Below are 24,790 nucleotides of genomic sequence, written 5' to 3'. Positions count from 1 at the left end.
ACTGTCCCAGCTCCCTGCACCCTCAGGGCGTCCCCACCCTCCCCTGTCCCCCACCTAGCCCAGGTCACGTCTTCTCGCATCTGTGTGAGGACACCTCCCAGCTTCCTCTCGGTCCCCGTGCTACTCCTGCCCCAAACAGGAGCCGAATGGTCCTCTCAAGGTGCAAAGCCACCCGTGTCACAGCCGGCAAAGCCCGTCAACGGCTGTCAACGAAGGCAAGCCCCTCAGCACGGCCAGCGGGACACTCGCCGGTCCTCTGTCTCTCAGGCCACCCAGGTGGTCCCTGTCCCGTGAACTCCCTCCCCTCCCACCCCACAGGCCTTGGACAGAAGCCCTCCGCCACCCTTCAGCTCAGCCCCAGGTGCTGTCCTCAGAGAAGCCGGCCCTGCCACAGCCCACAGCACCCCTGCCCTGGGTCAGGCCACCAGGAAGTTCCCAAAGCAGCAGACACCTGTCTCCCGGCCTGGCTGCCCCTGCCTACTGTGAGTGTGATGCTCTCAAGAGCAGGTATCTCCCGGGAGGGCAAGGACCACGTGCAGGGCTAGCTGTGCCCAGCACACACCCACCACACCCACCAGCCTGGAAGGCCAGGCTCGGCCAGGCCTCCCCAGGGCCGGCACGCATTCTGCCCACGCGTACCCGAGGCAAGTGATGGGACAGACACCAAGGACCCACAGCAAGGGCAGGGACAACCTGTGGCCAAGGAGTCCCATCACAAGTAACAGAGACTGACACCACACAGGAGTCCAACTTCCAGCAAAGGCCTCCTGGGCCCTTCCTCAGGCAGAGATTAAGAAAGCACGCTGCACAGCACTGTAAAGCGACCATACTCCAATAAAAATTAATAAAGAAGAGACGAGACGCTGCCAGTAACGCAGGTGGAATTACTGACCAATGAAAGACAGACTTCCTGAGAAATGGCCTTGCTCGTTGCAGTGGCGTCGATGAACCACTCCTTAGACCAAGCTGGTTGGAATAGGGTTTATTTGCTCAGAGGTGGAGCTGATTGTACTAAATTAAGGATGGGGATGGGAATTCCCTGGCGGTCCAGTGGTTAGGACTCCGCACTTTCACTGCCGTGGGCCCAGGTTCAATCCCTGGCCGAGGAACTAAGATCCCACAAGCTGTGTGGCGTGGCCAAAAATAAATAAATAAATAATTAAGGAGGAGGAATCACCCGACCTGAGCTCGCTCTGTCACAGCTCAGCACAGTTACCTCCTCCCCTGTAATAAACCACAGCTGTGAGTGGAAAGCTTCCCGGGAGCCCTGTGAGCCCTCGCAGTGATCACGGAACCTGAGGGTGGTCTTGGGGACCCATAAGCACAGAAGGGAGGGCAGCCTCCTGCACCGGCCCCTAACTCTGCAACAGCCATCCAACGAAGCGCGAAATGACTTATTAACGCGCGCTCCCCACGTGCGAGCGGAGGGCCCTGGGAGCTGCGCTGAGCAGGAGGGGCGGGCTGAGGAACTGGGCACTGAAGGCGCCACAAGCGGAGGAAGGGGCAACGCGCCGGCGTGTTAGCAAACACACGCACAAAGCATGTGCGGAAAAACGCACCAAACCTGTTAACGCTGGCTGCCTTCAGGGACGGAGCCAGTGCTGAGAGCGTGTCCCGAGGGCTGAGCCATGTGATAGCGTGGCCGGTTCAGAGAAGCTCTCCAGAGCCCCCAGATCCGAAACGATAGGCGTCTGTCTCCAGCACTGCTTCCCAAAGGCCAGAGAAGACACCCACTCCGCTCCCTATCCCGAGGCATCCTCGCCATGTAGTACGAGTCTCCGTGAACAGAGGTGGCAACAGGGGAAGCTCAAGACACAACCTCCAGGGATAAAGTAAAAGTGCAGTGTGCAAATACAGTGAGAACTCGCCTGTCTGAAGTGGGACGAACCTGATAGCACCTCCCCGCCAAGTCTGACACCTGTTACAGAAACCAGACCGCAGAGCTCCGGAGAGCAAGGCCAGTTCTCTTCCCCCAAGTTCACGTGGGCTTCTCACCACCTGCTTCGCCAAATCCACGCAAGGCCCCGGCCTCCTCGGCTCACCTTGCATGGGGTCTGGCCACACCAGAGCCCAACCCTCCCAGAGGTGAGCTCTGCTCCTGGTGGCCAGGACCTCTGCTCACTTCACTAACAAGACAGCAAATTCCAGGGCACAGGCATCACTGGCTCAGCCACACAAAGAACCTCACCCAAAGCAGGGACGCAGTCCAAGACTGCTTTGGAATTCTCAGTGAACTCCGTTCATCCAAGTTGTCACAAACTCGCACGCACAGACAAGGGGTAGCACCGAAATGGATAAACCAGGAAGTGAGATCCACCCATACCACTGCTGGTCCAGCTACTGCAGCGCTAAGAGTATGTAAGACCCTTCATTTAAAAAAAAGGAAGTACTCAGCTATTTCCAAAAGCTATTTTTTAACATATTGTTACAAAAACTCTTCAGTTAATGAAAAAAAAGGTATTTTAATATCCCCAATCAATAAGCCCTATCGATCTATCATCTTTTAAAAATATCCATTTAACTGAAAAAGCCTCCCCGACGCTCCCATTTGAGTTTAACCTTAAAACTCTGCAACACCACAAGGCTGGGGACGTTAAAAACATGCCAGGTGTTCTTGAGCCAATTAAAACGAAGACGCACCCCTTCCCTTGGACACCTACATCCCACCCTTCGTGAGGGCAACAGGGAGCCTGAGCCTTAGTCCACTGGCCCGGAGACGGGGGGGGGGGCAGGCCCAGGCCCTGGTCAGCACACCAGGGAAGGGCAGGAGATGGACCGGATGCCTTCTGCCCAGTGAGTTCTGAAAATCGTCACAAATGTCTGACACGTCAACACTACCTAAAAGGTATAAAACCCTTTCCCCTGGGACTTCCCTGGTGGTGCAGTGGTTAAGAATCCGCCTGCCAAGGCAGGGGACACGGGTTCGATCCCTGGTCCGGGAAGATCCCCCATGCCGCGGAAAACTAAGCCCATGAGTCACAACTAGTGAGCCTGCGCTCTAGAGCCTGTGAGCCACAACTACTGAGCCCGCGTGCCACAACTACTGAAGCCCACGCGCCTAGAGCCCGTGCTCCACAGCAAGAGAAGCCACTGCAATGAGAAGCCTGCGCACCTCAAGGAAGATTAGCCCCCGCTCGCTGCAACTAGAGAAAGCCCGCGCGCAGCAACGAAGACCCAACGCAGCCATAAATTTATTTATTTAAAAAAAAAAACAACCCTTTCCCCTTCACTCCGTCTGAACCTGGGCAACCCAGCGAGGGAGCCCAACATGGTCCTCAGAGATCATCTTGCTCAAGTGCTGGGATCCCGAGACAGAGGCCAGAAAGCGCAGGGAAAAGCCCCCGAGCCAAGGCCCTGTCCCCTACCATCGGCCCCAGGAGCTGGGAGTCCCAGTAGCAGCGGCCATCTCTGAACGAGCTAAAGGCAGAGACACCCTCTCGGGCTGTGACTCCCAGCCGGTCCCAGGAGCTGGGCTTCCTCTGACGTTCCCAAGGAAATCCAGACAGCAGGCTTTTCAGCCCAAGAGCAGCCTGAAAGCACCCCCACTGCACCTCACCACGGGCTGGACTCCAGGGGCCGTGGCCTGACCCCCCGGCAGCTTTGGGTGCGTGGCCAGCTCCCGGAGGGCAGCTGGCCACCGGCAGGATGGGCCGTGTGGGGCACCCTCCAGGTGGGCCTGGAGACGCAGGGCCGGACCAGCCTCTGCCAGGGCCCGTGGGGAGGGCTGACACGCAGCCGCACTGGATCCCCGGCACCCTTAGGGGCTGGGAAGTCAGGGGAGCGGGAAAGGAAGAAGTTGGCGGCAACTTCTAGCAACTTTTATGGGAGAAAGCTCCAAACTGGCACAGAGGCCACACTGCAGTGTAACGACCCTCCTGTGCCTCCCAGGGGCCAGTCACCGGGGTTCTGCCGTCTGGTTTCATCCAACACTCCACCCTCCAGCCCAACCTCATGTTTTCTAACCTGTTTTGTGACGGATGTTTTGCCTCACAACTTTACCTGAACTCACCGACAGGATGCTGACAAGTGGGCACACGTGTAACCCGGGTCCCCACCTACCTCAGGAGGTCCCGCCAGTCCCTTCCCAACTAACCCCTCAACTAACTTCAGGCAACTGCCAGGCTGGGTTGTTTTGGTCTTTTGTGGGGCTCTTTCTGGCCTTAAGATTAGTTTTGCCTGTTCTAAAACAATTTTTAAAATTTCAGCAGCCTTCTTCCTTCCACCGAGTTCCGCGATGTGTGTGCGTCTCAAATGAAGCCCTGTTGATGGGGGATGGCCTGAAAGCGAGTTCTGCCGCTGATTAGGCCAGTCCATCGCCCTGGACCCTGAGAGCCCCTCTTGCCCGGACGTCCTTCCCCACAGCGCCCCAGCCTGCACTCCGTTCAGGACAAGCAGAGGCCCAGACACCCCATGCTGTCACAGCTGTCATGAGGCCAGGAGTCACCACAGCGGGGGACACACATGAGGGCGTTCCCTCCAGTCTCAGTGCCAATAACAGCAACACACCAAGTCACGGGGTGGCTCCTACTCCACGGATGCCAGATCGTGAAGAACCTTCCAGGCACTGCCAGGAGGCTCCAGGCCAACTAAGCAGCCGCCTGGGACAGGGTGACAGGACCAAGGCAGGCAGCCAGGGCTTCACCTGGGGCGCCTCCCACCCACACCTCCCGTCTGCACCCACCCTCCAGGCACACGTGTGTGCACGCGGCCCGTGTGCACACAGGAACACCTCTGTGCTTTTATTAAACCAACGTGAGTTCTCTTTCGAGTTAGAATAAAACCACCACAGAGGAATGAAATGCTCCCCATGTGGTTCTCTCCACAACGGAAAGTGAGGAGGGGAATGATACTTCCCAAGTCTCTCCAGCATCTTCTGCTTCCTGAGTCAGGGTGGAAAAAGAACAGGAAGGAAGTCTGCCAGGAACATCTGCACCCCTTTCTCCCCCGAGCCCCACTTTCCCAGCCCCAGGGTGCACCGTGGTTTGCGCCAAAGCAGCAGCAGGAGGCCCGCAGTGGGCGTCCCGCTCTCTCCTCAGAGCCCCCCCCCCCCCCGCTCCTGCCAGCCAGCTGAGCTCTCCACCGTCTGACGGCCAAGACCGCCCCCCACCCGGGCCACCCTGCTGCCTAAGCAACAGCCTGCTCTCAAGGCCCAAGGCCTAGACCACGGAGAGCTGGCCACCCCGCATCCCAGACACGCCGGTATCCCCGAGAACACAACACGTAAACACCTTCCATCTGGGCCACCAAAGCAGTGGAGGTCTGGGCCACGTGGTCTTCAACAGAGGAAATGCCCACTGGGGGTACGGCATGCCAGTCGTGGACTGGGGGCCACATCTCCTTGCCACACACTGGCGACAGTCCCCAAGAGAAACGCCCCTGCCACGTGCTCTCAGCGGCCGCCTGCCTGCCGGGCCCTAGAGCACGAACCTGGGCACAGTCGTGGGCGTAGGGCAACTGGGGGAGCAAGGGCCCAGCAACCCGCCCGGAGGAAACCATGCCACAGTCTGCAGACAGGTCGCGACGGCCCCACGAACCGAGGAGGAGAGCCAGGTCTCCCCTCACGATCCCCCAAGCGTTGTGGGCTGCCCACCCTTCCGGCCCGGGGTGTTTCGCTTGTGACTGTCTCAGTAGCCAAAGAGTGAAGGAAGGACGCGTGCGTTTCTTCTTGGACGCCTCAGTCATGGTGCCTTGAAGAGTAAGTCCCCTCTATAGACACAGGCCCAGCGGCAATCCTAGAGGGCTGCCCCCTGCTCTCCCGTCCCCAGCCACAGCCCCACTTCCCTGTGACAGAAAGCTGAGGATGGGCGGTTAGCACGAGGACCGGCCTGGGCCATGAGAGGGGCCGACACAGCACACGTGGACACACTCAGGAATACAAAGCACTGAAAACCAGAGGTCCAGGTCCCCCAGCTGAGGGCACAGGACGACACACTGAAGGGGACTCTGAAGTCCCCTTCTGAAGAGCTCTCCAAGGCCACTGCTGACAAATCCCCCACAGCACCAAACCCTCACGAAGACACAACGGCAGAAGGAGCCACTGACTGGAGCCCTGCCTGGGCTGAGGGTCTCGAAGGAGAGCTACCCACTCGCGCCAGCCGCCGCCCACCATCCTGGGTGCACCCAAGGCCGGCCAGGGAAGGAAGAACGAGACATCAGGGCAGCGCCCCGTGGTCCCGCCTCCGCCACACGCAGACTGTGACACGGCGACACCAACCCGTGTGTGGCCGCCCCCACCTCCACCACCACCGGCTCGCCAGCACCACCCTCGCTGGCGCCACCTCGCCCTCCACCCGGGACACTCTCCTCCCGCTTCGCCTCCCTCCTCTCATCCTCAGGACCCCACTCCCACCTGCCAAGGGGTACTTCCCAGGAGACAGAGCTCATCCAAGGCAACAGCCAGAGCCTGGGCAGCGCCGAGGCCGGCACACAGTGGGTCAGGCACACAGTAGGCCTGGGAGCGCTTGCTGGACTGGCCCAGACACCATCCCACAACCACTGGGTGGGGCCCGACAGGAGCCCAGGCAGCGCGTCAGAGCTGCGGTGTGTGCAGCGCAGCAGCCTCGGCATTCGGCTCGAGACGCTCAAATGAAAACAGAACTTCTGACGGCAGGGCGGCCTGGCCTCTGCGCCAGGACCAGAGCAGAGCATGAGGAAGAGAAGCTGGAGTAACGCCAGGCCGCCGCCCCAACAGCCTGTGCTGAGCTCCTCTCCTGTTCTCCGGTGCAACTCAGCAAAAAGGGCCCTGCTTCACGGGCACGAGAGCCCCCAGCTTGAGCCCCTCACCACTAACAACGGCCAGCCCACCCCCTGAGCCCATCCCTGGCCTCCAGCTGGTCTTGGAGAATCTGAACCATGTCCCCAGGTGGTCAGCCACCCGTGGGAAGGGGGCGCCAGGCCTTGGGAGGAGTGGGGTATGGGCACAGACTGACCCTGGACTCGGGGCACCTGCTCTGCCCTCAAGAGACCCGAGGCGGAGCTCGATGGGACGAGGAGCAGCTCTAGCTTCTGACAAAGTGACAGTGGCCGTGGGAAAGGATGACAGAGCTTGCGACCGTGTGCAGCTAACCCCCAGGTGCCCTGGATGACACTGTTCAGAGGCCTCTCCTCGCAGCCTCAAAGCTGACATTCAAGGGTGTCAGGTGGGGAAGCCCAGGCGTAAATGCCCAATGAAATACCCCTCCACTGTTCCCTGCAGCCACCCAAGATGCTGGCCCTCCAAAGGCCATGGTGACTGCTGGAAATAGCAGGGCAGGCCCTCGGGGGACTGCTCCAGAGGAAGCCGTGCAGCCACCCAGCCCCTTCGTCCCTTCCTGTCCTCTCAGGACACCCCCCACTCTGCCTGGGGACAGGGGACCTGGGCCTCCACAAGGGAGGGGCCTGGTGCATAACGGGACCTCGGCAAGCACCTGCCAAGTCTGAACCGACTGGGACCCCGGAGCTACCTTCTCGTTCTCCCAAATGAGCCCCTGGGAATCCAGCAGAGCCTAATTTGTCTAAATCCTTTTATTATCTGGCTTTAGGTTTTCTTTTTACATGAATTTAAAAAGAGGCACAGAAGTAGAAGAGCCGTATCTACAAAACTGGGAGAAAAGCCCCCAAAAGAGCCAAGTGAGAAGCACAGAAGCACAGCCCCGCCTGAGTCCGGGATCCGCTTCGCTGAGCGCCCGGCTGCTGCGCGGCCTGGGGAGAGCACATGCAGGGGATGCAGCCCGGGAAGAGTCGGGAAGGGTTTCTTCTGGAAAGCATTTCTCTCTTACGTTCCCTACAATGGTGCAAAGCCCACAGCCCGTGGGCTGCTCTGAGCACGCAGAGTCGGGGGACGGGGCTGTGCCCACTGGGTCTCCGTCAGAGCTTCCCAACCTGCCCAAGCCCAACCAGAACAAAGCAGCTTCTTCTCCCACTGGGGCCAAGCGAGCCTGTCAGAGACGCTGGTCCGTCCACACCTTGCTGCATAAATCCAGCAGGCAGAGACCGGTCCACGCTGCTGCCGACTCTGAAACCTCACCGGGGAGCGGGAGACGGGCAGGGGCTGCTCCCCCGAGCCCCGGACTGGACTGTCGCTGAAAGAATGACCGCTGTCAGGAAGCTCTCTGCCACACTTGTTTTCTGGTTCCGACCGGGACACGCTGTGAATAACGCTGGGGCTCTGTCACAGCAGCCAAGCGAGCCAAAGGATGCCCTACCCAAGTCACATCAAACCACAAACGCACCAAACAAAGCCGTCACGATGCCATCACCCACTCACCAAACATTCATGAAACGCCCACTGGACTTAGGCACAGAGGCTCTAAAGACAGGCCCCGCTCCTGGTTCACGAGACTGAAGCCTGAGGCTGACCAGTGCAGAAAACACAACCTCCAAGGCAAAAAGAAGCTGGGGACTCAGCCGCCCACAATGAGTAAACGCACGGGAACAACTGTTGTAGGCCTCCACGGGGATGTAAGGGGCTGAGATGGGTTCAGAAGTCCCCGGCCTCTGCCTGCGCCCTGTGGGGGAGGAAACTCATAGCTCTGGGGCTGTTCTCAGGGAGCCTGGCTGGGAGCTGACACCTCACAGAGGCACAGGCCTGAGGGAGAAATCAAATATGTTTCAAGGCCCCCTGCAGACTCCAGGCTCCCTGAGAACAGCCCGTGGGGAATGCACGAGGTGGTGAATGAACCAACAATAAAAAGGATCACAGCCGAGACCAAGGCATCAGCAGGAGGGACCAGAAGGGGCCCCGCTCACGAGCCCCCGGAAGGCCAAGGCCTTCTCCTTCCCCCTCCTCTCGTGCCTGCAAAGAAAACACACCAAGACCAATGAAAACGACCCAGACGCGCGACAGCCCAGCTACCTTCCCAAGCAGCCACAGCGCGGCCTGTATTGATCAACCCAACACCTAGGTAATGAGAAATTGCCAACACAGTCACCAGGGTAACAAGTGTGTCCAGGGTGGTCAATACGATCTGTTCTCAGGAGGAAGTTAGGCACTCCCCCTCGCCGGCCTCCTAATTGGCCTCAGAAATCAGGGGAAACTAGTCCCCAGGACTCGTCATCTGGCCAGCCGACAAATGCTTTGGGGAAACGTCCAGCATCAGCACTTGTCAGTTCCCAGCTTTCACTCCAGATGATGGGTCAGCAGTTTGCGGGGGTGGGGGGGGGGGGGGGCGCAGCTGCCAGGCCTCAGAGCCAGCAAAACCCGCCTGCCTTTCCGTCTCCCCGGTACCAGCGTCCTCTGCAACCCCGCAGGCTCCGTCACACCTGCACTCACAGTGGCAGGTACTGTGCCCTCCCAGCCTGACTGAAACCAGGCCAGCTGCAGGCACAAAGGGATGGGGAAGGAGCCAAGCCACAGTGGCACCCTTGCCACGAGCAAACTGTTTCCTCTATGAAATTAGAGGCCTGGCGACAGGGACTCAACAGGCATCCCATGCCTACTGAATAAGGATCCCGCCAAGAAGGGCTGCTAAGAACTCTTTCTCAAAGCCCAGCCACTGCTCATTTCCTGCCCCCTCACTCTACTGGGACCTGACTTGGAATCTCTGCTAGAACCTCTGAAAGCATGCTGCCTGGAGCGACTGACGACGCTCTCACACTGTGACAGAAAGGTCAAGTACACGTTTTTGGAGGGCAATTTGGTCAAACACATATATCTTTTAGGTAAAAAAAATTCAACTTCTAAGAATTTATCCAACCAAAACAATGCTGCTTATTGGTGGGAAAAAAAAAAAACAAACCTGGAAATATCCACCAACAGGGGAATGAAGAAATCAGACCCATCCACACCACGAACACTGTATAGATTCTGAAAACAATTCAGTAGGCCCGTCTGGGTTGGTGCAGAAACACTGTCAGAAATTAGGTGGAAGAAAGCAAGGCTGCAGAGTACTAGTACAGAATGAGCACTTCTTAGGGGGCGGGTACATAAAGAGCTACTATGACAAGGAAAAAATTCTTTTTAATTTTTTAAATTTTGTATCTATATGAGACAATAGACGTTCACTAAACTTACCGTGGTAATCATTTCATGATAACGTGTAAGTCCAATCATTACGCTGCAGACCTTAAACTTATACAGTGTTATTGGTTGATTACATCACAATTAAACTGGAAGAATAAAAGAGCTTGGGGCTTCTTCCCTGATGGCGCAGTGGTTGAGAGTCCGCCTGCCGATGCAGGGGACGCGGGTTCGTGCCCCGGGCCGGGAAGATCCCACATGCCGCGGAGCGGCTGGGCCCGTGAGCCATGGCCACTGAGCCTGCGTGTCCAGAGCCTGTGCTCCGCAACGGGAGAGGCCCCAACAGTGAGAGGCCCGCGTACCGCACACACACACACACACACACACACAAAAGAGCTTGTATGTACACACATTTCTAGAAAGATGCCCAGGAATTTATCAGGCATTGCCTAGAAGGACGGACTGGGGGTAAGAGCAGTAGCGCCCTGCTGCCCACCCCTGGGGGCAGCCCTCAATCCTGCTCTGAGAATGGCACCCCCGGGCATAACTAGAGCACCGCGTGATGGCGCCGGACAGCAGTGACACAGGGCAAGCCCGGAGGAGGTGAGACGGGGAGGACTGAAGACCACCTTCACTTTTCACCTTCCTCCTCTGCAGAGCTTGGGTTTACCATGAAACCACCTGCCCTTCTGCAGCCCACACCTGGCCTCCCCTGGTGACACTCCCGCAGCACTTGCCCCAAGTCCCCAAGATCCAGGAACACTGAAAAAGCCTGGGCTGGTCCCAGCTGCCCATGGGCCTTTGACAAGCTCAAGAAATGGGTTCCTTCCCAAAATGAAGGCTTTAAAAAGCATCCCCATCCACTCCTGACTTCAGTCCAGGCCACCTCCTAGGCCTTCTCCTTCCCCTCACAGCTGTCAGGAGCACCGATTACTCATCATCCTCGGACCAGCTTGACTGAAGCGTGACATACATACAACTGTGTAGCTGCTGCCATGACAGTCACAGGTGAGGGTCCCCCAGGTCCCCAATCATATCCCAACCCAAGACTTAAGGAGCCACTCACCCTCCTTCTGTCACAGGTCAGTTTTGCCTTTTTTAAAATTTCAAGTAAATGGCATCATGCAGTGTGAACTGAATGAGTTGCCTTCCTTTGCTCAGTGAGAGATTCACGTTTCTGCACACAGCACCTGTCTCCTCCTGTTTCTTGCTCAGTGATGTTCCGTTCACGTGATGGACACCTGACTTGGTTCCCGGTTTGGGCTACTATGAATAAAGCTGCCGTGAACGCTCACACACGAGTCTCTGGGAGGCCACACGTCTTCGTTTCTCTTGGGTCAGTAACCAGGAGTGGAACTGCCGGGTGGTATCGCCCGCATACAGCAAGCTGCCCCGCGGTGGCCCAAGCAGCTGTGCCGTGTCCCACGGTACCACCAGCGCGTGAGACCTCCAGCTGCTCCACATCTTCACCAGGCGAGAGCAGTATTTCACCGTGACCTTACTCTGTACTCCTCGTTCTGTTTTTAATTAATTATTTGGCTGCGCCAGGTCTTAGTTGCTGCACGCAGGATCCCTGACCAGGGCTTTTTTTTTTTTTTTTTTTTTTTGCGGTACGCGGGCCTCTCACTGTCGTGGCCTCTCCCATTGCTGAGCAACAGGCTCTGGACACGCAGGCTCAGCGGCCATGACTCACGGGCCCAGCCGCTCCGCGGCATGCGGGATCTCCCGGACCGGGGCACGAACCCACGTCCCCTGCATCGGCAGGCGGACTCTCAGCCACTGCACCCCCAGGGAAGCCCCCTTATACTCCTCTTGTGACTAATGACACCGAGCATTTTTCATGTCCTTTTTCATCACTCATATCTTCTCAAAGTTATCTGTTCAAAGTCTTTCACCCATTTTTTAAATTTGGTCATCTTATCAATTTGGAGGAATATTTTCTGTACTGTGGATAAAAGTCCTCAGTCAGACACACATGTTGCAAATATTTTCTCCTAGTCTATGTTTTGCCTTATTTTTCTCTTAACTGTGTCTTTTGAAAGCAAAAGTTTCTAATTTTGAAGTCTAACTTACCAATTTTTTTCATCTATGGTTCATGCTTTTTGTGTCCTAAGAACTCTTTGCCAAACCCAAGCAAAGCTTCCAGAAGTTTGTTTTTACATTTAAGTCCATGCCCCACTGAACTGATTTTGTGGACAGTATGAGGTCTCTATTTGTACAGATTCCCTGCTGTCTCAGCACCATTTGTTGAGACTCTCTCCCATTGAATTACCTCGTCACCTTCGACAAAAGTCAATCGGCTCTACACTCTTAGATTATTCCTGAACTGTCTGTTCTGCCCTATTGATGTACACGCCTATCCTTACACCATGACCACCCTGTCTTGATTAATGCCGTTCACAGTGTGCCTGCAACCAGCTGCTGGAAGCCCTCTAACTCATTCTTCTTCCAAACTCTGACAGCTGTCTTAGGTCCCTTCCATTTCTATAGAGATTTTAGAATCAGTTTGTCAATTTCTCCCCAAAAATCCTCCTGGGACTCTGATAGGGATTGTGTTGAATCTATGAATTGTCTTAACAACACTGAGTACTCCAATCCATGAACACGGTCTCTCTCTCCAGTTACTTACGTTGTTACCAGGTTACCCTTAATTTCTCTCAGCAACTTCTTACTGTTTCCAGTGTATGGGTCCCATACACATATTTTGTTAAATTTATTCCCAGGTACTTCGCAGACACATCACAGGGTGTCCCTCTTCAGTACCTTCAAATCATCCCGACACACCCCGCTACCGAGGAATGAGGCTCAGCGAGTCACAGCCCTCCGCACCACTGCCCACTCCCTCAGTCCAACCCTCAAGACCCTGGGACAAGAACGTCCGGACACCAGACGCAGCCACCCTCCTCCCCACACCAGCACCTACAAGTGCACAGGCCCCACCTCACCCATGCAGGGCATTCCCTCGCACCCTCAAAGTCCTGATGTCAACCTGCCCCTGACTCACATGACCCACGTGCTGCAGACAGGGGATCAGATGACGTCAAGGGTGGACAAGCTCGTCTGGCAGATAAGGACACTCGGCCCAGCAGGTTCCCTATAGGTTTGCACTGGCTGACCCACCAGCCAAGTCACCCCCACCGCCCTGTTATCCCTAGGTCCTCACGATTTAAGAAATCCCAAACTAGGAAGAGGGTGACCACCGTGGTGCCACGTGGACCCTTCTCTGTCCCTAACCTCTGCAAGACCGCAGAGCCCTCTACAGGCCCCAAGGTAGCAGGGAGCCGCCGTCACCAAGGGGGGGCGGTGCCACCTGGTGGCGGCAGCTCTCAGAAAACCACAGAGACGCTGGACGGCGGCCAGAGCCTGGGGTCATGACAGGCCCCAAATGAGCAAAATTACAGCAACGCCCTGACCGAAACACCCAACAAGGCTTCCCTGGTGGCGCAGTGGTTAAGAACCCGCCTGCCAATGCAGGGGACCCAGGTTCAAGCCCTGGTCCGGGAAGATCCCACATGCCATGGAGCCCGCGAGCCACAACTACTGAGCCCGTGCGCCTAGAGCCCGTGCTCCGCAACAAAAGAAGCCACTGCAATGTGAAGCCCGCGCACCGCCACAAAGAGTAGCCCCCGCTCAGCACAACTAGAGAAAGCCCACACACAGCAACGAAGACCCAACATAGCCTAAACAAATAGATAAAAATAAATCAAAATATATATACATTAAAAAAGACACAACAGACGCATGCCTGCCAGGCCAGGCCAAAACACCCTCCCAGCCCCTTGAACCTCTAACGCCAGGGCAACTGCTGGACTCCAACTTCTGCTGTCCGCTGAGGCTGGCTGATCACACTTTGGGGAAGGGGTCCCTGGACTAGCACGCAAAATCTCACGTCCACACGCACCCACTCGCAAACCTGTGTTTTTGTGGGGAGAAAGTACGACTTTCATCAGATTTTGAGAGATTCGTGACCCCATGGTGAGAAACTAACGTTCCAGAAGACTCTTCCATTTACAGATGTGGAAACGGGTGTAAAAGAGACCCCACAACACACAGGGGCTAAGCTGGGGTCAGACACATGTGCAGCCACAGTTTAACAGGGTCTGAGATGGCCCCAGTCACTACCGCTGCACTGAACACTGCGAGAGTGACAAAGGGTGTCCCTCAGCTCCTGGCGGAGCCCACCTCCGCCCACCAGGCAGGGACCCCCAGACAACGTCACCTTGGAACAATGCACGTCTCTTCCTCCCACGCCCACCCCTTTGCAGGGACCCCACACTGCAGCAACGGGCCCCCAGCCTCTCCCTGTGTCCGAGAACCCTATGCCCATTTCCCACCCCCATACTCAATTTCAAGAGACGTGAGCTCCACCAATTTACCCTCCCTGCTCAGAAACCGCTAATGACGGCCCAAAACCCGGCAACAGAGAGCCAAACCCCTCATGCTATTTGTGGTCACACCAAGACTCAAGTCCAGCGCTGGACAGGCGGACTCAATGGGCCTGACCTCAGCCCAGGCGTCTGCACGTGCACCAAACTCCCCAGGTGATCCAGCTGATGGGCCACACTTACACCGCAAGCCTGTGACCCTCCAACCGTAACTCGACACACGTACCCGCGTAAGCAAGGCAGGAGTTGCCGGAGGTGAGGGCCCGCCCCAAACGCCCTAGTAGGGACAGGAAAGGGCGGAAGAGCTAAGGTTTCCGAGGGGCCCCCAGAAGCGGCCCAGGCACAACCGCCACAAAGCACATGAAAAGAAGGCTTCTCTTTACAGGGGCTCCCACCAGGAACCCCAGGAGACGAGGACAGCCAGCCACACCTCACTGCTCTGCAGTGTGCACGGCACCCAGCGCACAGGCGCATCTAACCTCCACCAACACAGCGAGGCAAGCCCTGCGGCCCTGCCCAAGGGCAAGGGACTGGCCTGGAGCAGTGCGAAGACTCGAAGAGGGGCGCCCTGACAGGCGGGAGAGCGGGACACGACTCCAGCCTTCGCGAACCACCTGTTTTCCCTACAGGGAAACGCGTGCCCCCCTTTCCTGCTGACCCCGAGCTGCCAGCAGGCGTGGGCAGCCCCCACCTCCGCCAGCGCTCCAAACCACCCCTTCCTCCCGCCTCCAGGGCCTGGTCACTAAGGGCAGGCGGGGTAAACACACAACACGCGTAAGCACGGGACCAGCCCAGAAACCCGCGGGCATAGGCCCCAACCATGTGCCAGCCGCTGGGAGGTGGGTGGCGGTGGTCAGGTTTGGAAGCGGGACCAAAAGGTCTCAAGGAGCAGCTGCACCTTCCATCGTGTCCAGCACACTGACCCTTGCGCCATTCTGGCCAGAGACGGCAGCCGGCTGCGCGCCGGCCCTGCTGCCCTGACTGAGGCGTTCAAACACTCCAGCAGCCGGTGCCACCCGGCGCGAGAGGGCCTCCGATCTCCCGCACAAGAGAAAAGTCATGGAGCGTTCTCTTCTGTCGTGAGCCTTCCTGGGAGTGGGAGGGAAGCTTCCCCACGAGTTCATCAGCCCAGAGAAAAGGAGGAAACACAAAACATCTAGGCCTCGCTGGGGCCAGCCCTACATGACCCTGGGTTCCGCAGGTGGAGTTCAGGAGGGAACAGCCTACTCTGTCCTCTGAGACTTAGCGATAGCGAGGCAGAAGGAAAACGAAGGGGCATCTTCAAGTGACAGACAGCTGGAGTCCATGGTGCGATGGAGCTGGTGCAGGTCCCAGAGGAGCAGTCAGAGGCTGCGATTACAGGACGGCCCTTTGCGGAGGGCTCTCTATCTAGGCCCAGCTTCCGAGAGCAGCAGGACAGACCCCCGAGAGGACACAGGCTTCAAGTCGCACAAGCAGACAAACAGGAGGCTCTCTAAACCCACAGGCCCCAGGCGCCAGGACTAAGCCTGAAGGACCAATCTCCCACCCCCACCCCCAGAGCGGAGCAGTGGGCAGTCGGTCTGCAGGCGGACCGGGCAGGGAAGGGACCTGGGGGCTAAGGGCCAGCGGTGGAGCGACACTGGAGAAAGGGGCAGTGGCCCCAGAAGGACAGGCAGCAGGACAGATGGAATCGGGAGCAGGGAGCGGTGGGAAGATGCCCGTCTGAGAACCAGGCCCGCTCGGCCATCCAGCAGCCCCGCCTGCCATTCACCTGCTGGCGTTAGCTCAACAGACAAGCTGAGGCTGCTGCCAGGGCCTGATAGGAAACAATCCTCCATCACCCTGTGTTCCTTTTTTGCCCCTGAAGACTCAGTTTATCTCTACTCGTTACAACCACCTAAAAGAAATGACTTCCCTCGAAAGCAACTACTTCCTCAGTATAAATAAAAAAGAGCCCTTCAAGAAAACCCAACAATGCAGGGCCCACACCTGCCAGCGCTCTGTCGAGAATGTCCCGTCCTCGGCGGGGAGAGTCCCTACTTCCATCTCCTTAAACCTAAGCAGCCGCAGGCAGGGCCTCTGCTGGAGGGAACCGGGCTGGCAGGGCCCATTCTGCCATCCGTGCGGGGAAAAGGTGGGGACCCTGTGGCCCAGGCGCCGTCCGCCTACCTGATGCTCAAGCCCGTGGTCTGGTCCAGCCTCTCCCAGCTCTGCAGTTTCGTCAGCAGCCTCTGAAAAGACACGGAAGTAGAGCCCTTAGAGCGCTGTGCCCGTCATCTCCGTGCAAGCGCCGGGCCCTCCCACCTCCTCCACACACGCACCTCGACCCCTAGCACGGCAGCACCACACAAAACCAACCGACGACATCACCTCCCTGATCCTCCGGAACGGCCCGCCCTGATCGCTGAGCTAAAACGCAGAAACGCGCTCATCCGCTCCAAAGCAGACAGGTTGCTTCCCAACCGCTGAAGCTACACTGCGTGCTTAACATCTCATTCATTCCTGGCTCCGTAACTTCAAGATTCCCAGCAGGCCAGAAGGACTGCAGGCTGGGGAAAGGGGTCGGGAGCAGACAGCCTCCTGGACGGTCCTGCGATAACCACCAGGGGGGCAGACGCTGCCCACGGCCTTGTCGCCCATCCTCCGGGTGCTCCTCAGGATGCCAAGCCCCAGGGCAGACAGACTTGGGCCGAGAGCCAAACCCCACCCCCCAACACACGCACGCGCGTTGGGCTGGGCCCCTGTGGCCGCTGGGAAGAACAGGGGGCAGCAGCGGTGTCCCCACCCGGCCCGCATCCCAGGCCTCCCGCCCTTGTATTCTCACAGCCGCTCCACTGACCCACATCCCACATCGGAGTCTTGCTACCTTCCCAGACCGCGTGCCTTTGTCTGGCCTCCCACTCCTTCCGGGGGCCAAGCCCAGCGCTGTTCAGTGCGCTCATTCAGCCACTCAAGTACTTCCTGACCCCTATCATGTGCCGGGCACAAGACTGATTAATAAATCTATTACTACAGCTGACGCTGAGTCAGCGTTTACCACTGTTTAAGCACATTACACTACCTCATTTAATCCTCACAACCCTGTAGGGAGACACTCGTTCCTCGTTACACAGGTGGATAGAGAGGTTAAGTGATTTGCCGGGGTCACACCGCCAGCGGGCACGCGACAGCAGGGCTGGAACCCAGGCAGTGTGATTCTACATGCAGAATCTTAACCAATTTCAAAACAAACTACGTCCAGAGAAAAGCTGCTGGACTCCGGAACTGCCTTTTCAGGCCAAGTGCCCACATAAGCCGACGCCTGAGGGATTTGTGCTCCAGACCCACGATGCCTCAGCTGGCAGTGAACCCACTGGGGGGCGCAGCTGACGAGCACTCTGACCAGACTGCAAGCTACGGGAAGTGGTGACATGGTTTACGCCGGGCAAACCAGAAAGGAAGGTGACTGAAGGTGACCACGGGGAAGCAGTGTGGAAGGACAGAAGGACCCCGGGCCTGGAGCCGGGAGGCCTTCGTGCTGGTCTGCTCAGCAAGCGAACAAGGATGCTTTCGGCACTGACGTCCACGGCCATCTCCACAACAACCCACAAAATGTCCCCATGAGTCCCAGCAGCAGCCACAGGGAAAGGAAACTCAGCACAGGTGTCTGTTCACATCCATGGGTGGGAACAACGTGCTCCAGGTACCACAGCCACCTCCGCTCTCTGACTCAGCATCAGAGCTCCTGAAACAAACTACTACGAGCTCGGTGGCTGAGAACAATACACACTGACTGTCTCACAGCTCCGTAGGTCAGAGCCCAGCAAGGGCCTCACTGTGCCAGGTCAAGGGGTCGCAGGGCCACACTCCTCCTGGATGCCCTGGGGAAGAACCTGTTTCCTCGTCCGTTCCAGCCTCTAGAGGTGCCCACGTTCCCTGGCTCACAGCGCCTTCCTCCATTCATCGCCACCAAGAGCAGCAGCAAGTCCTCCTCACCTCACATGGCTCTGACCTCCAACCCGCTCCGGCCCCTGTCAGGACCTGTGAGCACAGCGGCCCAGCTGGGGCCCACCAGGAGCCCCAAGGGAGCCTCCCTACCACAGCTAGGGGTCAGCACCCTTCGATCCCCTTTGCCCACAGTTCTGGGGAGCAGGATGGGGCTGTCTTTAGGGGTCACTATTCTGCCCACCATACCAGCCCAGCGGCTGCCACATTTTAGCTGAACAGCTGGAATGTAGGACTAAAACACCCAGGGTCTCCCCTAGCCAGCCACAGGACACCCACGGGGACCAGCTCACCTCCTTCTCCAGCTCCAGGTCGACCAGGGTTTCCTGCATCTTCTCCTGCCGCCCCAGCCTCCGCTGCAGCCCCTCCAGCTCCTCCCGGAGCAGCCCGTTGGTGTCCCGCATCTCCCTGGCAGGGCCAGAAGCACAGTCACTCAAACAGCCGCACCGCCAGGGACGGTGCAGGAGCCCCTGGAGCAGGGGCTGCACCCAAGGAGGCTGCAAACATTTTGCACACGCGCGCACACACCGCCACCAACCCCCCCCCGGGCCCCTCACCGCAGGCAGGCGTTCTCCTCCCGCAGCTGCCGCAGCTCCCTCTCCACCGTGGGCAGCCGCGCCAGCTCAGACCTCATATTCTTCACGATTGCAGCGTCCTGCTCCTGCAGGGTCAGCTTCTGCTCCAAATCCTGATCGAGGCCGGAGACAGAGGGGAGAGTGTCATGGGCGCCTAACTGTCCCAGATCCATGGCAACTTCCACGGCCCTGGCCCCCGCCTCTGGGCAGGCTGCGCCGGCTGTGCCTCTGCACAGTGTCCTCAGGGGACACTCCCAGGGTAGCCCCACGCGCCACGTGCCGTGCCGCCTGCAGGGCAGGAGCCCGTCACACGTCCGGCACAAAGACGCGCGGCGAATGCTCCATGAATCGACACCCACCCTCCCACGCTGGCTCTGCTTGCCACTCCCGTGGCACAGGGTCCTGACTGAGTCCTCGTACGGTGAGGACAGCCTGTCCATTACGACATGTAGTCCCCGGGAACACACGGAGACACCGGGGAGACTCAGTGACGAGTCACAGAACAACAAGCGCTAAGGGGCCCAGCTCTGGGCCAGGTACTGGGTCAAGCAGCAGGGACACCATGACACAGAGGACAGATGAGGTCTCTGCAGGGAAGAGCGTACAAAAGACAGACATCAGGCCGTGCAGGCAAGTCACTACTGAGAAGCGGGCCAAGGACTCAGATGGGCGGACGGGGCAGGGGAGACGTAATGGGTCGTGTGAAGCAGTGAGGGCCGGGGAGGAGAGACGGACAAGCCGCAGAGGACAGCACGTGAAGACCAGAGGCGAAAGCGAGCCGGGAGGTCTGGAAGCTGACACGATGGAGCTGGGGGTACACGGAGCCAGAGCACGGGAGCGGGGCCCGGTGCGCGGACGGGGCTCTACAGGCAGCGGCAGCCATCACGGCTCCCGGCCGCGTCCTCCCACAGAGCGGCAGCACGGCCTGAACTAGAGTCATGCCGACCTGGCTCTGGGACCCAGCTGAGTCCTGCACTAGCCGTGCGACATCGCGCAGGCTGCTGTTCACCCTCTCCAGTCCTGTTCTATCACCTGCACAGCAGCCCGTGGTACTTGAAGTTATCACACGTTTACTTTTTACTCTATGTGTTTGATTCTGATCTTCATCCAAAAGCATACGAGCTTCCTGGGAGCAGAAATACGCGCCCCGGCATCCAGCACAGCGCCCGGCACATAAGGAGACAACCGACATGTGAACAGCTACAGTGGACACAGGCAGCTAACTGCCACTAGATGCCACTGAGTACGCCCCCAGCTCTGAAACAGCCACGGGTCATAGGGGGCCGGGCCCGGCGCTGTGACATCTCCCAGGCACAGCCCAGGGACTGAAACGGAGCAACTCACCTTAATCCTCTGCTCTTGGTCCACCCGTGCTTCTTGGCTGGCCTGGAGCTCCTGAACCTTCTGGTTAGCTTCCTGCCATTTCCTATTAAGAAAACAGTACACCATGTGCAGAAACAGGCATGTGGTAAAGCCAGCACCTGCCCGCACTCTAAAAGCGCTCCAGCACAGACACACTCACTCACACACGCGTGCAAGCACACTCCTGCACGCTCCCTGCAAGGACGCCTCAGGGTCCAGGGCCCAGCCCCTGCTGCTGGCTCTGTGGCCTGAGTCACAGGGCACGTGGGTAAGTCCAGACCACCTGCGAGTCCTCTCCCCTCCCCACACCTCTCACAATAGGAGCTTCTGCTGGCCCTGGAACAGCCAAAGCCAAGGACCCGCTCAGGACCGGCCCACCCCCCCCAGCCCTGCCCCATTCCACCGAGTGGTCAGAACTCCCCTAAGACAACACCTGCTAAGGCAGAGGCCACGAGCTTTGGGAGAGCGCTGTCTTCCACCTGCATCTCCTGGCGAGCTCCCCCATCCTGCCGTGCCCTTGCTCAGAGGGTTCCCTCCCCAGGAACGTCCTTTCCCACCCACGTCCCCCCTGCCCCAGGGCATGTCCTACGCACGCTCAAACCCAACATCTCTCTGAAAGCTCCCTCCAGGAAGGCATCCCACCCCCAGAGGAGGAAAGAAATGACTGTTCCCGCTTCTTGCTCTTGGAACCGTTGAACACTGCTCTGTTCTGGCACTAAAAGGTCCTGGCTTCAAAGGCCTCAGTGCGTCCCGACAGCTGTGGGTGGGAGGCCAGCGCACGAAGGGCACTCGTGGAACCTCAGAGCTTCAGTGCACACGACGATCGTGAACGCTGGGCGCTCACGCCGCAGAGGGCATACGCAGGAGAGCGAGCCTGGGTCTGGCACATGGTTAACGAGTGGACGCCCAGCTCGGCACGCAGCCCAGCAGGCTTCGGGCCAACTGCACCCAGGTGGACAGCTGGCCAGGCTTACCTGGCAAAGGGGCGGGGACCCCTGCCCTGAAGGGGGCGGACCTGCCCGCCTCCACGCTCACCTGTGCTGCAGCTCCAGCTGCTCCTTCAGCTCCTGCCTCTCAGACTCCAGGCGTTTCACCTGCATCTCCTGGTTCATCACGCTCCACTGCAGGTCCGAGAGCCTCCCCTTCAGCACACTGACGGTCTGAAAGCGAGACAGACAAGAGCCGGTCCCCTCCCGTCCCGCTCTGGAGGGCGAGGACAGAGCCATCTCCTCCTTTGGAACACGTGACCGCCCCTCAACCCCACCTGGGCCCCGCCTCGGTGACCCGCGGCCTCGGGAGTGAGAACGCTGCCGGCCAAGGCGGGCCCGGGCCTCACGCCTGGCGGCCTCCACACCCACACCCCACGTCACCCCTTCCCAGCCGGCGTGTGCACAGCCCCCCAGTCCGTGGCGGCCCACACCCACTCTGTCCTCAGCCCAGAATCCCTCCTCTAACCACCCCACCCCAGCACCGCGCCCCCCGCCCAGCTGTGCAGGAGACGCTACACGGGGACACACCGGGCACCCGCCAAGCAGTCAGAAGTGGGCGCCGAGGCTCCTCAGCATGACGCCACGAGAGCCACACACAGCGAACGGGAGCTGCACGAGTGCCGCGGAGGCCAGAAGGGGTCATGGGGGAAGGCACGGGGAGGCCTCCAGGACAGCGAGTCCGCTAGACGGACACTGGGGCGGAACCGCAGTCCTCAGCTCGGACCACACCCTCCCCAGACAACCTTCTGGTGAGGGGCCCCCACTTGTGGCTTTCCTGGGGCAAGAGAGCACGCCTCCAACAGGAAAAGCCAGCCCACTCAAGGGCGTCACTCTAAGTTAACAAGTGGAAACATCGCCCCATCAGCCTCTGAGAGTCAGACATCCACCTACAAGCTGAGGGCAAGAGGACGGCCTGGCAAACTCACCACAGTGAGCAACCCTCGCACGGGGCACCGTCTGCAAACACGGAGGCCACAGCAGGCCCCCCAGGGAGGCTGATGGCGGGGTGGGTCTGTGTCCTACCCTCTCATCGACCTGCATGGTTTCCTTTATTATAACAGTGACTCTCAATCTGGGACCCAAAAAAGAACGAAGATACTTAAGATTTATTTAACAATGAACATATCCTTTGAGGATCCTTCCTGAACTAAATAAAGGTACAGGCGCTGTGCTGAATACAGGAGTCAGACAGCCCACCGCCTGGAGGACAAAGCTGCGCGAAAGCCAGGCCACCACCAGGATGACCTCAGAGAGCACGAGCATCTAGGCCAGGCACCACGACAAGAGAACACAGCTGTGCAGGCGGGAGGTTTACAAACCTAGACTCGGAACCAAGGACGCCTTCTCCACGGGGTGAAAGGGGAGATGAGCAACGTCGGGGTCTCCGTCCCAAACCGCCACAACCCTTGCCACGCCAGGCCCCACGGGCGTCTGCTCTGCAACTTCTGTGCCAAGGGTGCCCCCCAAATTGCTCCTCACTGAGCCATGTGCAGGACATGCCCACCCCCGTCCTCCAGAGAAGCCTGCGAGAGAGCACAAGCAGGCACACACCCAAGGCGGGAGGAGGACTTGTCTTACGGCCGCTCCTGCCAACATCCACGTCAGAAGACAGATGTAGGAACAAGCTTAACATGCTCTCCAGCGCCGCCAAGGCAGAGATAACCTGGCGCTGCTCCGAAGAGCCACCAAGGAGAGAAGACCACGCAGACACAGAACCCCGGTGATCCCGCGGCCCCCGACTCCCCCCCCCGGCAGCGTCTCATCTTCCTCCTCGCAGCACCTGTGATCCTGAGCAGCACAGCAAAGACACAGGGAAGGTCAGAGGAGTCCAAGTTCCACAAGCATCAATGTCTGGGTTCTGTCTCTGAAGTTTACACAACCTTCGGTTGGTAGAGACCATAAGGACTACGGTTGATCTATGCTCTGGTTCCAGACATATTCTCAGATGCTAACAAACCTTATTAATAATCAAAGAAATGCAAATCCAGAGGCACATCTCCAGGGGCGGGGGCGGGGGGGCAGAATCACAAGTATTTCCAGAAAACACCATTATCCGTGACAGGTAGAGGTTCCAGTGAAAGTAGAACCCTCAACAACAGCTACTAGGAGAACACAGCAACTGGTAGCAAAAGCCATAGAGAGACCTGTACCTGGTGATCGTATAACCCCATTCCTAGGGACCTGTCCAAACGAAATCATTCAACAGAAACAAAAAGGCTACACGCATGAAGCTATCTACCACATATGTATCTGTATCAGGGTGTGTATGTGTGTATAAAAAAAAACACTTGAAAGTGACCAAAAACAGGTTAGTCAACCACTAAAAATAATCACAAAGACTAAAAAAGTATTCAACTTACTAACTGAAAACCACAGAAGGGAAAATTAGTATTTTTGCTACGATCACAACTACGCAAAAAACGTAGGCACACACGTGGGAAGCAGAAGTACACAGGGGCGCTACCACGGAGCTACCGTGCTGGAGGTGGGAGTTCGTCTCCTCTCCGCCCAGAGACTGCTCGCAGGGAGAGGGCAGCACCCCAGCCCGGGGCCCCAGCCCCTCACCTCGCCGGCTTCGGCCAGGCCGTCCTCCTGGTCCCGCAGCCTCTTGCTGGCCGCGTCCAGGCTCTGCTGGCACACCCTGTAGCGCTGCAGCTGCTCCTTCATCTTCCCCTCCGCCTCGGCTTCCCGCTCCTGCAGCTGCCGAATGCGCGTCAGGAGCTCCTGGTTGCGGTCCACCTCGCGCTGCCAAGGAGAACGCCTGGTGAGACGGCGCGTGAGCAGGCCGAGCCCAGCCCACTCTGCCCGCCGGACAGGACCGAGACCCAGAGCAGAGCCACCGACAAGGCAAGAGCCAAGCCCACAGGCAGCCCGAGGCCGCAGCGGGACGCCCTCCAAGGTGAGCGCCCGGCCACAGCGGCGCGACGCCACATCTCACGGCGCCCCCCGGGAGGGCGCTCGGCACACGTCACCGCCACCGACCACTGCTCACGGTGGCCATCTGCAAGGAGGAGCACAGCGATCTCACTCAGACTCGACCTTGGGAAGATGCCTCTGAGCTTGGCAGCTCCGGCAGGCTCCCGTTCCAGTGAGTCGGCACGCCTCCAGAGAGTGGACGACCGGGCAGGGACAGGGGGCGTGGCCAGGAGCCTGCAGGCAGGAGCACGTGACCCTGGGCCCTCATCTCCCCCAGAGCTTCAGAGCCACCCTGCACTGGCCCCCTCGAGGGGCCGCGTGGCTTGCGCTGGTAAGGAACGCACAGAACTCAGACTCCTCACTCTGACGATCCCTCGGGGTCCGAGGGGCAAGTGTCGGCCACTGAGGTTACCCTTAGCCCAAGAAGCAAAGGGACCACAAGTGGCAGCCAGAGTCCCAGGGGCAAAGGCACCAAGTCCTAGTTACATGGAGCCTGACACTCTGCTGACCTCTGACCTCTCATCAGGAAGCTGAGCCGCAGAAGCTCCCGCCAAGGGCTGCCTGCCGGGCACTCGCAGGGCCTGCCGTAGTCAGAGGCAGTGCTGAGACCAGGACTCTCCGAGCCCAGCGGCAAGGAGGAGCTTAAGAAAAGCACGGCCA

The 24,790-nt window shown here is 58.6% G+C and overlaps 1 protein-coding gene across 4 annotated transcripts in view; it reads right to left on the bottom strand.

The window, feature by feature from the left end:
* The window catches only part of MAD1L1 (mitotic arrest deficient 1 like 1), a 314,290-nt gene that overhangs the window by 281,521 nt on the left and 7,979 nt on the right, over positions 1-24,790 (bottom strand). For all 4 annotated transcript variants that reach the window (XM_079945107.1, XM_079945106.1, XM_079945109.1 and 1 more), the window contains 6 exons: positions 23,780-23,959; positions 21,261-21,385; positions 20,208-20,289; positions 18,846-18,976; positions 18,582-18,696; positions 16,474-16,535 (listed from right to left, as the gene is read on the bottom strand). In XM_079945107.1, coding sequence (XP_079801233.1) covers positions 16,474-16,535; positions 18,582-18,696; positions 18,846-18,976; positions 20,208-20,289; positions 21,261-21,385; positions 23,780-23,959 — 695 coding nt within the window. The remainder of the gene's footprint in view (positions 1-16,473; positions 16,536-18,581; positions 18,697-18,845; positions 18,977-20,207; positions 20,290-21,260; positions 21,386-23,779; positions 23,960-24,790) is intronic.

The sequence above is a fragment of the Stenella coeruleoalba genome (genome assembly GCF_951394435.1).
Source record: "Stenella coeruleoalba genome assembly, chromosome: 15".
Classification (NCBI taxonomy): Eukaryota; Metazoa; Chordata; class Mammalia; order Artiodactyla; family Delphinidae; genus Stenella; species Stenella coeruleoalba.
This window is presented reverse-complemented; position numbering and strand designations above follow the sequence as displayed.